Raw genomic sequence first — 16,261 nt, 5'->3', positions numbered from 1 at the left:
CCCCCACCCCTATCTGTCCCGTGCCCTTACACCGCCAGGGTCAGATTGTCTCTTAGAAACAAGAGATGCTATCTTGAGGGACTGCTTGCAGATAAGCAATTTGCTCTGCTCTGGCTGCCCGACCAATGTTATCTGATCCTTTGAAAACCAATTACTACATATCTACTACCATCTCACACTTGGGCCTATAATGGCATTTCCTCTAGCTATATACTATGAGCTTGATATCATGGATACAGGAAGAAGATTAAAATGAAGATTCAAAAAAGATTTTTAAAAAATTAAAACCCAGAGAAACACGAAGAAAACTTGAAGGGGTTTGGCTCAGAAGAAAATCTCAGATACTCCCAGAATCACATTCCTCGCCTCTCAGAGTTTGGACCCAGAAAAATCTCGTCCTGAGAGATTTGTCCAAGGGCTGTGGTCATGGCTCTCTTGCAAAGAAGAACCTCGTACCTCTTTGAAGGCACCTGGAATGCCATTGCAAAGGGGGTCCTCACCACACGGAAGGCACAAGTGAACATACAAAAATAAGGACTTTGTTTCCAAGGTTTCATAAATAACTGGGGTGGCAGATATTAAATAGGACCACAGAACAGCACCCAGCGTTACAGCTTGTTCTCCTCGAACAGGATCTGAGCGTAGACAGTGCTGGTGGGGATGCCCTTGGCAGCCTGGTGGGGTTTGATCAGCTCCAGCTCTGCATAGGTCAAGCTCTCCTCAGCAATCTTCGGCTATAAAACAAAACACATCACAATTCTAGCTGACCACAGGGACTTCAACATCACACAGTTATTCATCAGTCATGCATTTTCAAGCATTTGGGGACTTCAAAGAGGAACAAATGGACAAAAAAATTTTAAAGGATATATACAACCTAAATAATATATCAAGCCAGATCTCACTGTCTTACACAGAACACTGTGATTATTTTCAAGTTGACATAGAACACTTAAAAAAAAAGATTAAATATTAAGTCACAAAATAAGCCTCAATTCTGAAAGTAAAAATAATGTAACTAATAGTCTCTGGCCAAAAGGAAAAAATAAAAGCAGAGGCAGAAACCAAAAAAAAAAAAATAAAAAATAAAAAAATTCTAGAAATTAATAAAACTAGAATGCTACTATCTAGAAACTAACCTGAATGAAACTAAAATTTCAGAATATCTTTAAGGCAATGATAAATTTCTAGAACTAAAGAGAAAAATTATACCCTTTAATGTTTATATTAAACAACATGACTTAAATGGAGCAAACATCCAATTGAAGAAAAAGAGGGAAAAAATAAATGAAAGAAAAGCAGAAGGAAGAATAAAGTTAAAAACAGACAACAAATCAAGAAATAAAAGCAGTAGAATAAATAAAAATCTCCAAAATCTTGTGCTTGGAAATAATAAAACAAACTGGAAATAATCAAGATAAAAGAGGAACATATAAATGAATAAAATAAGAAATGAGAAAGAGGATATAATGTAAATGAAGGAAATTTTTTAAAAGAAAAACTACTTTGTTCAACTTACTACAAAGTTTTTGAAGTATAGAATAAAATGGGTATTGTTCCAGGTAAAGGTAAATATTAACGCTAAAAGACGGGCTGCAGTAATTATCAAAAAAGAGAGAAAATAATGTCAAAGAGCTCCTTGTTTATCTCCAAAAGGCCAGGTCTGAGCAATTTTATAGAAAAATTTCTAAAAGAAATTCCTTTAAGAAACAGATAATTTCAATGTAATTAAACTGATGTAGAGCATTTTTAAAAAGAAAAGCATCCGGGGCCTCCCCTTGTGGCGCAGTGGTTGAGCGCTGGGCTGCGAGGCTGCCCGCAGTTCCCGGGCCACCGGTGAGGGTCCCACAAAAAAAAAAAAAAGAAAAAAGAAAAACATCTTATCTTTTAGAACAATCTCATTTATCAATATAAAATTTAAATCAAAATTATCAGAGAGAATAAAGAAGCAATTCAAAGATAATCATATTCAAGTTGATTCTACTTCATAAAGGCAAACATCATTCAATATTAGAAAAATCTATTAATATAATTCACAATAATAACAGATAAGAAAAATCATGTGGTTAAAACTATAGATGCTAGAAAAGCAGTTAGTAAACATTTTAAAATTTTGTTAAAAAAACTTTTAAATAAAATGGTCATAGGTGTATATTTTCTTACTGTGGCTAAAGAACACTATTGAAATAATGATGACATTATTGGTGACATGACTCTAGTGATATTAAAGATACAAAGCTACCATCGTTATGGTCCTGCAGTACTGGCAAGTCCATGGGACTGATGAGAAAGCCCAAACATCACTTTTTAATAAATGATGTTGGGATACCTGGGTAGCCATTTGAAAGAAAAATCATATCCTTGTATCCTTCTTTCCACCAGATAAATGGCATTTGGATTTTAAAAAATTATGTAGAGGGCTTCCCTGGTGGCACAGGTGGTTGAGCGTGGTGCTGTGAAGCTGTCTGCAGCCTCTGCAGTGCCGGTTCGATCCCCGCCGGCCTCGGGGCAACTCACATGGCCGGCAGACCTCTCCTGTCTCGCCCGCTGCTCCCCTCAGCAGTGTGTTTCGTCAGTCAGCCTGTTCTGTTCCCCACTCTGTCTCTGGTGGGTCCTCTCACCCTCCCGTGCATCTGGCCTGTACCCAAGTTCTTGTATAAAATAAATAAATAAATCTTTAAAAAAAAAAGAACTATGAGAACTTGTAGGGAGTATTTTCTTTAAATTCGGTGGCTGGAAGGTATTTTAAAGTATGATACAAAGCTGAGAAGCAATAGAAAAATATATGTGTATTTTCATGCTCTCTGCAGCCAAATACTGTCTAAAGAATGTCAAAAGACAGGAAAAAATGGGGAAAATATTTTCAGCTCATCTAGAAAGACTTATAGCTGAAAAAAGATAATGGCCAACAATCCATTAGGAAATCAAGCAAATTAAAAAAACAACAGGACCAGACAGTTCCCAGCAAAGGAAATACAAAGGTTCTTATATTCTTTTATATATATATATATATATATATATATATATATAAAATGATCTCAACCTCCCTCATAAGAAGAATAACAATTTAAAATCTCACTGAGATATCGGTTTCTGTCTTTCATGTTGACAAACATTAAAAATTGAAAAAAAAAAAAAAGACTGCCACAAGAAACAGAAAGAAGTAGATCCTCTAGTATATTAGTATATTGTTGGTGGAAATGCTTCTTGGTGCAAACAAAAAGCCAGAAGCCCTGGAACAGGCATTGATAGGAGATTGGTGGGATCATACAGAGGAGGAAGCGCTGCAGACTTTCAAGGCACGCAGGCTATGTGATTTGCCATCATTGCTGTAAATATGGGTGTAGGTGAGTAGATTTGCATGAGTGTATTTTATGTGCTTAGAAAACCCTTGGAGTCTGCTTGGAAAATCAAGAAACCGATATCCATGGTTCCAGCTGGGGAAGGAAACCAGAGACTGGAGGATGACTCACCATTTATAGTACATGCATTTAAGCAACAACACATTAATGAACTTAAATTCATAATTAGAAAAATAAAAGCTGGTCACTAACTTAGATTCATAACATACACATGACTTTCACTTATGTGGTCCCACTTTTGTTCATTGTTTTGGCTTTGGTTGTAATCCTTGCTTTGTTTTGCTCTGTGTGTGTGTGCATATGTGTGTATGTGTATGTTTCTTTTCAAAAAACTGCCAAAAGCAAAAAAAGCCTCTTTTCTTTTGAGATGAAGCATTGTTAATAGTGACAAGAACTGCTTATAGTTAATCTCTGTTAAAGGTTGATTGCCAAGCCAGCTTTACAAATTGTCTAGCCATTTTTAATTGTAAAGTTAGGAACATTTATAGGTATGGGAGCCTCTTGTCTTTTGACACCAATGTCTTTACATTGCTTCTTAGTCGCCCATATCTTACAAGTCAACAAAAATTCCATTTCCATCTTGCCTTTTGATTTAATTACATTTCACATTATAATGATTCCATTTAGAAATGCCAAGTGTCCTCAAATAAGCGGGCAAAACCCAACTCATGTAAATTTTAGAACCAAGATTTATGAAATCATATTGTCCAGGTGTTTTATTACATTACCTAGAAATTGCATTGTTTTCTAGTGTAGATTATCTGTTTATTCTTAAGTTATTCCATTATGTTTGGATATGAAAAATAACACTAGCTTTCTCAATACAGGTCACCAGGCTGGCTTGGCTGATGTGTTGTTTTCATACATTTTTATGATGTTCCTATAGTAAACATAATTTAATAAAGCCAAAGCACACTAAATAAATAATTGCATCTAGGAAAGCAATAAAAACAAATAAAATTAGTACTTTCATAAGTGGAAAGGTACTTCAATTACTGCTACAAGCAACAACCCACCATAAAATGTGTAGAATCATTTCCCTTATGCATATTTCTGGAATATAATAATTTGATTGAAGATATGAGGCAGCACACAGGAGGCTCTGAATTGTGAAGTCTATACAGTTTCCAAAAGAAGATGTATAATATCAGTCCTTGGCACCTGTAAAGGACCTATTGCTTTTCTGGCATGCACACTTGGCTATCGCCATCAACCATGTGCTTAATTACATTTCCCAGCTTATTTAACTGGAAATAAATTCCAAATGGCCAATGAAAGGGGGCAAATATGGACTCCTTACCAGTTTTCACCAAACTACCCTTCTTTGTGCTGATGTTTCCGTGGAAGGTTCAGGTGCATTGAGAGAAAAATAGCTTAGAGAAAATTATTGGCATGGCATGTCAGTAAGACAAGGTAAGATCATAGAACAGGAGCCAGGGAATGGTTAAAGTGGATGATGGCAATGGGGCAGAGGGAGGGAGAGGGACCAGCCACAGGGCCCAACCTGTATTTTAGATGATATCGGCAGGAGTGACAATAGAAACCTGTTCTGGATTTAAGCAAGGCATCAGTCCTAGGGTCTACAGCAGTTCAAAAACTGGAACATAGCATGTGGATCTCTTCAGATGAATTAAACAGCTCTTCTGTAAGTTCCCTACCAGGTGCTGACCCCAAGATCTGTGGCTGCCCCTGCCATTCTCGGGGTATAGAAGTATACAGGACATTATAACTCAGGCAAAAAACAAACAATCATGAGCTGGCTGTTCACAAACACTCTCACAACAGCTTCAGATTACACTGAAAATACAAAAGTAACCACTCAAAGTTGGGTTTCCAGGCCTCAGAAGTGAGCTTTGCATTGGCGTGTGATGTTGCTGTCTTCAATGGAATGCAAAGGGGGACAGAAACAGACAGCACAGTGGACCCCCCTGCTGGGAAAAGTCCTGACAGAGTCCTCTAGAATTTTCTAAACATGCTTTGTTGTCATCTCTTTCTCTTTGGAAAGTCACCTAAAAATCCATTTGTATATGTTCTGAATATTTTATAAGTGACCAAGAACTATGCGAACTAGTAGCCCTGGATAGCTTTTGATAGATAATGGATGGATTCTAGGAAATTAATTGTATGGCTGAATTATGTCCCTGGAAAAAAACTCAAATGTTCAGCCCTAACCCCCAATACTTAGAATAACACTGTATTTGGGGACAGGGCTTTTGAAAAGGTAATGAAGGTAAAATGAGGTCATTAGAGTGGGTCCTAATCCACTGTGACTTGTGTCTCTGTAAGAGGAGGAAGTTAGGACACAAGACAGAGCACAGACCAGGTGAAGACACAGGGAGCTGCTAGCTGTCTACTAGCCAAGGAGAGAAGTCTCAGAAAAAGCCAATGCAGCTGATATTCACTTTATTGCAGTATTTCCAAGGTATACCTGTATTCCATGGTGAAAAACCTACCAGCTTGCTTATTCACTCACTGGCTGAAGGACATTTGGGTTATTTCAAGTTTTTAATAATTATGAATAGAATTGTTATAAACAGTCATGTGTAGGTTTTTGCATGAGATTTTCATTATTCTAGGCTAAACACCCAGGAGCGGTATGTTGGATAACATGAAAGTCTATGTTCACCTTTAAAAGAAGCTGCCAGACTATTTGTCCAAAGCCAATGCACCAGATATATCTCCCTTCTACCAGATATATCTGAGGGTTTTACTTGTTCTTCCTATTGTCAGTACTTGGTACTGTTAGTATTTATAATATCAGTCATTCTAGCAGGCGCGAGTGGTCCAGGGATTACCTTTTCATTATCTTTAAGGAACACACCAATCCTGGACTTGAATTCAAGTGTTGACTAATTAGATTCCCCCTTAGCATACTTGCCCTCTGAAGAATTAGGAGAGAATTACCAGGCAGACCAATTTTCTGACAGAGAAATGGAACCTTCCAGACTCTAGGTGTGACTTAGTGATTATGCGTGCTTCAGAGCTGGAAATGTCATGTCTCCCATGCCCCATCCTTCTGTTGCTATAGCAGATGACAGCATCCAGATGGACCCCCCACTTTTCAAGTGAGTTCTCATCCCCCAGTTTAAGAGTGATGATTATGGAAAGCAGACCCACGTGGGAGGATTGACTTAATACGGCAAACTCTTGAAAGGTAACCCTAAGGAACTTGAAAGTTGTGTGTCTCTTGGGAACACACCACACTTTAATGGTAGTTGCTGAGGATTTCATTTTGTAGGTATATTTCTAGGATTCAAGCCAAAAGTTAACATTCTTATGATGAGGAGGGGCAGAGAGAGATTGATTTAACATTCTATTCAGACTCCTGCAAAACAACATTTTTCATAGAGATCACCGTTGGAGGTGCAAGTCGAATTAAGTTGCAGGAATAAGAGAAAAATGCAATTGCAGCCACTGCAAGTTCTCTGATGTCAGAAGTTCAATTGGGTAATACCATTATCACAGCAGCAGATCAATAACCAGGACATGGGATGTTTATGCTAACGTCACCTTAGAGTTAAAAAATGTGATTGCAGTTCTACCGAGTTGCACTATCAGGGATCTATTTACCCCAGAGAGTATTACATATTATCGAGGGCAGACTTCCTCTTCCCCCTTCAAGATAAGTGCTCATTTTTTATTCAACAGAGGAGTACCAGGTAAAACAACTCTCCCCTTGCAATATCCACCATCTAACTGGCCACCAAGGAGGTAGAGTGATACTGTATTTGACGGAGGCCCCTTAACAGGTATCCAGAGGTCCAGACTCAGGAAAGAAAATGAGGTCACAGTCCCTATCAGTCCTGTTAGAATCAATAGGCCTTGGATATGAACTTGACTTAATTTTGAGTTCCACAGGTCTGCTGACTGGCATTGCATATATATATATATATGCAATCAAAGGCTGTGGCCACAGCTCTGATGTAAATGCCATATGCCCAGATGAGTCAGCCAGACACACAGCAGTCCCTGAAATCCCAAGGGGCAAAACAGTGATCTTCCAAAGACAACAGATCATGGGAAGGTGAATTTTCAGATCAGGACCACTAGGTTCCAGGGCAGTGTTAGTCTCCAGCTAAAGGGTTAGTAGGGAAAAGAGAGTGGACCCTGTTCTCACCAGAAGTGGGGGGACCTGGAGGGAGAGACAGAGTGATGGGGGACTTGAGTGCAGACACTTGAGCTGTCACTGATAGGAATGGACAACAAAGGAGGAGAGTCTGGTTGAAATGCCTCAGGTGACCCCTTGCTTCTCTCTGCCATCTCACACCCACCACGATTCCATCCTCTAAGAAAGAGGCAGGTGCACCCCTGACCAAGGTGAAATGAAGGTCCAAGGGCACAGGCTCTGCTTTGGTCTGTGTGGGAAGTGGCAAGACTCTTAATTGGAGGCACCCCCAGAAAAGGTAATATTATGAGGATGTGTCAGTGGGGTACAACAAAATCCAGGGGAATTTTCCAAGGTAAACATGGAAGTCACACACCAGGTCCACAATCATTGTTTCCTCCAAGTTGAGATCATCACTGGCATCTCTGGCTCTGCTGACATAACTCACTTGGAGCTGGTGGCTGCAATTCATTTCTCCCCGCAAATTCAAATTCAGCGTGTAGTCATGACTGCTGACTTAGCTGCATCTATAAGATGTGAACCAGAGCCTAGAGAACATCATCTCACATGGGGACAGAGGTGTTCTCCAAGGCCTCTGTTGCCTCCACCACCTGTATGCCTAGGAACTGATTACATCTGCTCAGGTTTCCCCACCTCTTTTCCCAGCCTCCATGTAACCAATGATGGTCAATGACCCTGTGTTTTCTAAAACTTGGGAAGGATTAGAAAAGAGCTGGAACTTGTAAGTCTTAGATGAGCATTTCAAAATTCTGCCCAAGTTCACTGGCACTGTGGATGGGATGAAGTCACTGAGAAATCCTGAGCAGAGCAAATTCATATCATTCTCTTGGGTCTGATGAATTCAAAGGCATTTGGCAAAGTGCAGAATAAGTGTGATGTGACAGAAAGTCCAAGCCCCTGGCTAGTTGCTCTAAGGAGAGACAGCTCTAGGACCTCTTAGCCATGCATAGAAAGGGCTGAGGCTCTACAAGGCATTAGACACATGATCGTCTCTGGATCTCACCAACGCATGTTTTGGAAACTGAAATCTAATTACAGATAATGCTCTTGGGGAGGGTCCTGATATTTGAAGCTTTTCGTAGTGGAACATTGATAGCTGCATGATCTAATACAGTCACTCATTTGCCCTTCCCCATGGACTGCAGACGTATGTTTTCCCAGCTGCCCTCCAAAAGTACTTTTACTGGCAGTATTAGTCAAGAGATTATTTATGCATAGAAAAACAGTGTTTGGTTATCTGCTTCTACATAGGAGTGCACTCTGAAAATTTTTCATCCAAAACACACAATCTTCTATTCGATGATAATTTTTAAGACTCCCCTAAATTCATCAGATTATATAAGGATCCATTCAAAGGCAAAGAATGGACTCTCAGTGACAAACACTGCCATTTACTAGCTGTGTGACCTCAGGTAATTTACTTAACCTCTCTGTTTCCTCATTTATAATGGGAATCACAAATAACCCTAAAGGTAATTTTGAGGATTGAATGTACTAATGCATATATGTATTTAGAAAATTACCTGGGAGGTAAAAAATGCTATGCAAGTTATTGTTATTAATATTATTATTACATTTTAGAATGAAAAAGAGTTGTCTTAATAAGTAGTGTTGTTGAAATACTTAGAGGCAGAGAAAAGATACTCAGAAGTCATTTGGAAAATATTATGTGCCAGATGCTGATAGATGCCACAAAGTCTCAAGCCAGTACCTAATAAATCCAATGATTTTTTTTAATAGTGGGAAAGGGAAATCTTCTCAAAAGATAAGTCAACCCATGCCACTGCTCCATACAAAATTCTCTTTGTATGGTTTCTCTTTATACTTAGAATAAAATTCAGTGTGCTTATCAGGATCGTGATCCTTCCTGATCTCACCCTGGGTCTCCTCAAGCCTCAGCAACCACATGAGCCCCTTGCTAGTCAGTGTTCCTACCAACTGGTCTCCTTTTGTTTCTTGGACACACATGGACAGCCAATCTGTTATAGGACAGGGAGAGGGTCAGCCCAAACCCCGCAAACCTGCCTATTCTAAATGGGTTCTGCCATCCGCCACATCAACACAAAACATATGAGACTTTAATGGGAAGGAACTTTAATAAAACTAGGAAACAATACAGGTAAGGCAAAGAGTCTAGTTTCTAAATGAAGCACCCAAAGTTACCCGTCCCCTCGTGGGTAAAAGTCCATCCAAATGGGATTGGCCCAGAACAAGGCCCCAAAGCCTGCCACAAGTCTAAAGCATCTTCCAGTGGGGACCCACAGAAAAGAGTCAGAAACAACCAGACAAGCCCCGAAGGAAAAGAGCAAAATCAACATCAAGATAAAAGCTGCCATTGTCACCTCCCCATGGGTCTCACCCACATCTGTGTCACCTAGTCCACGACCAAAAGACAAGCACAGTTTCTTCACGTGTCTCTAGGCTCCATGCGCCTCCTCCAGGTCTCCTGGCTCCATCCTGCTTCCTTCCTCAGTCTCTTCTGCAGCTTCTCCTCTTCCTGCTCAGCTCCACCCTCCCTTGGGTGGGGCAGGGAACCTCCCCCTTTCCTGGGACCACCCTGTTACACTACCTGTTCAGGGCACACCTCAGGGCCTTTGCCCAGGCTGTGTTCTCTGCCTGGAATATTCTTCCCCCACATGGCACTGTGACTTGCTCTCTCATTTTATCAAGTCTTTGATTCAAGGAGTCTCCTTCCCCATTGAACAGTCCCTCCCTGGCTACCTTGCCCTTCTCTATTACTCTGCAGAGCACGGATCACCCCTTGGCATTGTAAAGTACTGTCCATTTGGTTCTTTTGCTTTCTCTCACAGAAATCAGTGACAGCACCTCATGTTTAAAGTACTGGCACTGTAAAGTACTGTCCATTTGGTTATCTTTTGCTCTCTCTCACAGAAATCAGTGACAGCACCTCATGTTTACTTAGTGGAATAACAGCTCTACTTAGAAGGTATTCTTGTTATCTTCTTTGTTTTAAACATACAGAAACAAAGGCAAAGAATGGTAAGCTTGGGGTCAATAGCTAGTGAGCTGCAGAGCTGGTGCTAGAGTACCTGGCCTCCTATCACACCACTCGGTTCCCTGAAAGCAGTGACTTTGCAAACTTGTGCACTGTGGAGCCTAAGGGTATGTGGGTAAATTGTTGAGCGACTGGCTCAACAAGAAAAAAGCTCTGATTTGTGGCATGCTGATTTACATGTGTAAATCCTCCCACAAGGTGTGATTTCAAGATACCCAAGACATTTGCTCTGCTGAGTTCTCATCAGGTTGGAATACATCACTGGCTGTGACCAGGTTGGAATACATTACCTGACTCAAGTACTTTCTGGCACATGTTTAAATGAAAAATGAATAAGGCAAAATGAAAGAAAACTAGCTTGAGATTGTCACTTGAAACCCTCCTGTGGATTCCCTTGGTCTCAGGAATGCAGAAAGGAATGCTTTTGGAAATCGTGAGCATAACCGTAGACTTTTCTCCTACTGGGGTGTCTATGAGGATAGTCTACTGAGAATTAAGATACCTGCATTCTTACTGCTTGGAGTCATAAAATGTGCAGATGGATTTAGATTAAATAGTTTAAAATACAGACAGATGATGATGAAGATAGATAGATAGATAGATAGATAGATAGATAGATAGATAGATAGATAGATAGATAGATAGCTTACATACATATACAGACAGATAAATGATATCTTGCATTGGGGCAAGTGTAAGGAAATAATCACTCTCCTTCTCTGTTGGTGAGAAAAAAAATGAGAAGATATATTTGGAATGTATCAAAATTAGAAAATGCAGATATATTTTCACACAATTCAATTTGCAGAAAATGTCTCCTACAGAAACATCTTAAGCAAAGATATATGTGAAAGGATATTCACTAGGGCATAGATGCAGAGTGAAAAATTGGAATTGGAGATGAAGAAATGATACTGTAACACTGCTATTATAAATAAAATGGGGTAGATCTATATGTCCTGATGTAGAAATATAAGCCTGATATATTGTTAACAAGAAAACAATTCATTGTATAAACATTTTTTTAGGGTTATTCTTATTTTTAGGGAATTCGGCAAAGAAATGAATTTGTCATATTCCACAACCGTGACCTACACTGATTGCTGACTGTGTATACACATAGATATAAGTTTGCATAGACATAGAAAAATGTTTAAAAGAAAAAAGCCCAATTCCTAACAGAGGCCATATAAGAGAAATCAGAATCTAAGAAACCGTTTCAATTTTTATTGCAACAATTGGGGATGATGCACTGTCATCCCCACTCTTGCACCCTACCTTGAATCACCATTGCAGCTTTTATCATATAAAAACCCATGCAGTGAGGTCTGAACAGAAAATACCCTGAGACTCAGTGCACTTGGAGTCACTGGGTACTTTAGATGAGAGGCAGAAGAAGCCAATGGGGAAGAACTGGCATGCGGGATAAAGTGCTGGTCAGATCTAGCGCTGCCATTTCCTGGTAGGGCATTTTATGCCTGTGCTTTCTTCACTTTGCCTTCCCTGCCTCATCTATGAGATGGAGATAATAAAGACACTTATATCAGGGTCATGCCAGTGGCTGCAGGGGAAGCACAATCATCACCATCACCACCACCATCACAGCCACCATCACCACCACCATGACCGTCATCACCACCACCACCACTAGCATTAAATGAAGGATACAATGCACAACACACAAACTAAGCATTAATACCAAACCTAAAATAGCAGTAGGCATTTCATATCGTTGAATTAATATGTAATATGGAAAATGGGCACACAGACTAAATGTATAGTTTGTATTCTTCATCTTTCTATGCACCCCAAATTCTCACCATAAATTCATTCACTGTCATATTGACTTACACATCACATGTACTTACAGGCAATTTATAAATTCAGCTTTAGGAAGTTACAATAATAAATTAGAACTGAATCTGGCTAGGGAAAAAAAGCCCTCTTAAATTGTTAGTTTGTTATAAAATCAGAATTTCATATAGAGATTTTCTTCTTGATATTTTGGATGCTTAGCTTGATGCTACAGATATGCTGATGATTTTTTTCCTTTTTTTTTTTCCTCCAAAATGCACTTCATTTCTAGTATTCTCTGTTTGAGATTGAAAAAGTCTTTTAATAACAACTCTGAAGTGCTTTGCACTCAAAACTGAGGTTTTAAATGAAATCGGCTTTAAAAAAAAAATCAAATGTGAGCACAAGTGATATTGTTTCATGAGATTACAAAAATAAAACAGAGTGAAGAAACTAAAAAAAAAAATTTCCCAGCAGTGCAATGATCCCAGCAGTGAAGTGCCCAATAAAGGCAGCAAATCAGCTGAGCTAAGATGGAAAACATCTTAGGGACATTGCCTGCAGACACATGGGGACAGGCCTGCCCCAGAATGGGGCCCCTGGGGCCCAGGAAAACAGGGTGGCCCTTATGCAAGCAGGTGAGGTTGCACATGCCAGACCTCCAATCCTGCCTCCAGACCTAGTCATCCCCTGGTCCAGCTCACCTCTCGGCCACTTGTTCACCTTTGTCAAGACACACCAAAGCTCACGTCCCAGGACCTTGCACACGGCCTGTAAGCACTCAGACAATACTCAGGGAATGAGTAAGTAGCAGACTGGAAAAATGATCTGAATAAATCAATGATGCAGTAAACAGGAGAAACAATCTTCAAGGTCAATTTTAAAGTCACTTTTTTCCTCAAAGCTCAAAGCCTGATTCTCCTTCTAGAATAGGTGAGAACAAATTCTGCAGCAACTTTGGAGTAGGAGTCTCGTCTCCCCAAGGGGGTTCCTAACGACTGTTTAAGAAGTCTTGAAAGACTTTTTCACCTGGCCCACTGTTGATAAAAGCAGAGCCCATCATTTTCGGCCTCTGACACAGCTGACAAGCATCAGACTTGGTAGTTGTATGAGGACAGTGGGAGGCAGGTCCTTGGCACTGACTGCATGGTCTGCCAGAAAATGACAGCCCTGTGACAGGGCTAACAGGCTCCCTGATACCAGATGTTCCCACTTCTACTTTGGGGGAGGTCTGGTCTTGCCTCCCTGATCCCATGTATGGAAGCCCCAGCCTCCTGCTCTCTGGGCGGGAGGAAACCCATGGAACCAAAAGACTTCTGTTTCCCTCACTCTCATCCTTTCCGAATCCTCGGCATCTATTCTTCCTGCCAGCGACATACATAACTTCCTATGACAATAATGGGATGTGCATGTGTACCGAGGGGAGCATAGAATTTTTATCTCTGTAAAAATGGTACTAGCGTGGTACAAGCAAAGTTTTTGTTTTTTTTCCCAAGGCTTTTACTTGGGGCAATATATTGTACATGTGGTTGTGGGGTTTTTTCTTCTTTTTAATTTTAAATCAAGATTATGAACATATTTTATGCAGGTTAATATATCCTTTTCATGTAAAATTTAACTGAAACCAGTTCTAGCACATTAACGACAACAAGAGAAATTCTCCGGCTTATTATAAACATCCTTCAAGAAACCTGAAATGCGTGTCCTCTGGAAATAATTTTGCTGGGATTTGGGTTATTATTAAAATCCTCTCAGAATTCTATCACTGGTCTCTAATGTGCCTCAAAGCCCTTTTCTGCTACTGAATCAGAGAAAAACTCTCTCTTTTTGGTCTTGGCAGTATATTCTCAATAGTGAAAACTGAGCCAGGGGAAGGGATTTCTTTTCTGACACAAGGCATACACTGACCAGGGCCTGGTATCTGGGTCCTAGGCTGACCACCGGTTCCTCAGGCTTGTTCCCGCTCAGCTATGAGGGAGTGAATGTCCGTCTGCCTGTCCGACTGCCTGTCTGTCTTGAAAGCTCTGATACTTCAGAATTCATGAGAGGAGCCAAGTTTGCTTTAAATGTGATGGGTATTTGCTCAAATATTTTCTACATGTCAGAATTGGAGGTCACAGAAGAGGTCCACACCCTTCCATCTAGAGATTTTCAGAAATAAAGGAGAGTCACAATTCCCTAGAGAAGAGTATTATATATCTAAAAAGAGGTTAATGCCTAAAATATAGCAAGAACTACAATAGCAAAACCCAATTAAAGAATGAGAAGAATAGACATTTCCTCCAAAGAGAGACAGGAACATGAAAACATGCTCAGATCCACATATAATATGACCTGTGTGGTATCAGAAATGTAGAGGTCACTTTGTAAAAAGGAGCCAGTTTGTTCTAGAGGAGGAAGAAGTCAAGCAAGGAGGTGAACATGACTTCACCGTGGAGGAGAAAGTGCTAAAACACAGGTAAGCCTGGGTGCCGTGGGAGCCCCCAGGGAGCCCCAAGTCAGATGGCTGGGCCACTGCTAGGCTTGAGAGCCAGCTGTGGCAGGAAGGCAGCGAAAAGAAAGAACAGGACAAGCTAGGCACACTGAGAAGTCACACACAGTAGTGGACACGGGGGTGGGGAAGGCAAATGAAGGTTTTAGGTGGCACAGCCTGAGGCAGAAATACCCCAGGTAGAACAGGACAAGGTGATGGTAAGGAGTTTGGTGTGGGCTGTGGTGAAACTGGGGCGTGTGGGCCCGCTGGGTGAGTGTCCCATCATCAGTGAGAAGCAGCAGTCTGGAACTGGCTTGCAGACCCAGCTTAGGGGACTGAGAGGCTACGCAGGTATCTGCTGGACCTCAGAGAGTATTGACTCTTCCAAGCAACATGCTCAAAGAGAAGAGAACCCTGGAAAGAGCCAACACTCTGGAGACAAGGAAGGGAAGCAGACTAGCCATGTGGGGAGGAGCAGCAGTCATGTGGGGAAGCAGTCAGCTGGGGTGATGGCAGGGGACCCACGTGTACCGTCAGGTACAAGGTTACCAGTCTCAAGAAGTCAGAAATAAAGATGAACTGAGAAGACCCAGGGGGCTGGCCGTGGGGAGGTGACAAACATGCAGAGGTATATCTAATGCTGATGCCCGAGTGACCCTAGATATATGGAGAAACAGACACTGAAGGGGCAAGAGACCTCAAAAAGAAGGGGATGGGAGAGTCACATGCTGGAGATGAATGCAGCTCTGTGGGAGGTTGGGGAAGGGCAGCAGGACAGAGCCCATGGGGGCCACACGTATCAGGACCTGGACCATACAGAGTACAGGAGAGGAATGGGAGACAGAGGATGCAGCCAGCCCGCTGTATGCCACTCACAGGAAACCATGCTTCATCCTGGAGGCAAGGGGAGCCACGAGAGTATTTTAAGCAGGGAAATGACATGGTTGGAGTTGTGTTTTAGAAAAATCCCTAGGCAGCAATGTGGAGGATGCATCAGAGTGGGGAGACAGGATGCAGGAGACCCACGGGGAAATTCATGGTAATTAAGCCCATGAAGCTCCTGAATTTCTTTTGTTTTTGGTCTTTTGTACACAAGAGATCATTTTCTCCTTGGAGAACAGGGATGGCTTGACACTCACAGTTACTGGGGGCGACACATGAGTGACAGAGAGGGAGGCTTCACTGAATGGTCTTCACTGAGGAGGGTGGAGACAGTAATGGAGGCAGGAGCGTGGAAAAGGGCTGTATTCGCTTCCCTTTTAGTTAGCTTGGGATGCTGACTGTCCTCTTGAACTCATGTTTCCTGTGGCCGTTCTCCCTTAAACACTGAGGTCTTGCCTCCACATCACAGAAACTGTTCGCTCTTCCTCCACTCTGCCTCCAAATCAATAACTGCCCTAATGCAATAAAAATAAATCATATGTGCTTCTGGCTTTCTGTGTTTCTTCTGAAACAAGGAAGCAATGGCAGGTTTTCCTGAAAGTTTGTGA

At 41.1% G+C, this 16,261-nt stretch overlaps 1 protein-coding gene across 1 annotated transcript in view; it reads right to left on the bottom strand.

Annotated features, from left to right (window-relative positions):
• Positions 1–608: 608 nt before the first annotated feature.
• Positions 609–16,261, bottom strand: part of VSTM4 (V-set and transmembrane domain containing 4) — a gene marked incomplete at both ends in the record, with an annotated part of 76,695 nt that continues 61,042 nt past the window's right edge. Inside the window, one exon of the mRNA XM_084245658.1 lies at positions 609–734. Coding sequence (XP_084101784.1) covers positions 609–734 — 126 coding nt within the window. The remainder of the gene's footprint in view (positions 735–16,261) is intronic.

This window comes from Talpa europaea, assembly GCF_964194135.1.
Source record: "Talpa europaea genome assembly, chromosome: 10".
NCBI lineage: Eukaryota > Metazoa > Chordata > Mammalia > Eulipotyphla > Talpidae > Talpa > Talpa europaea.
This window is presented reverse-complemented; position numbering and strand designations above follow the sequence as displayed.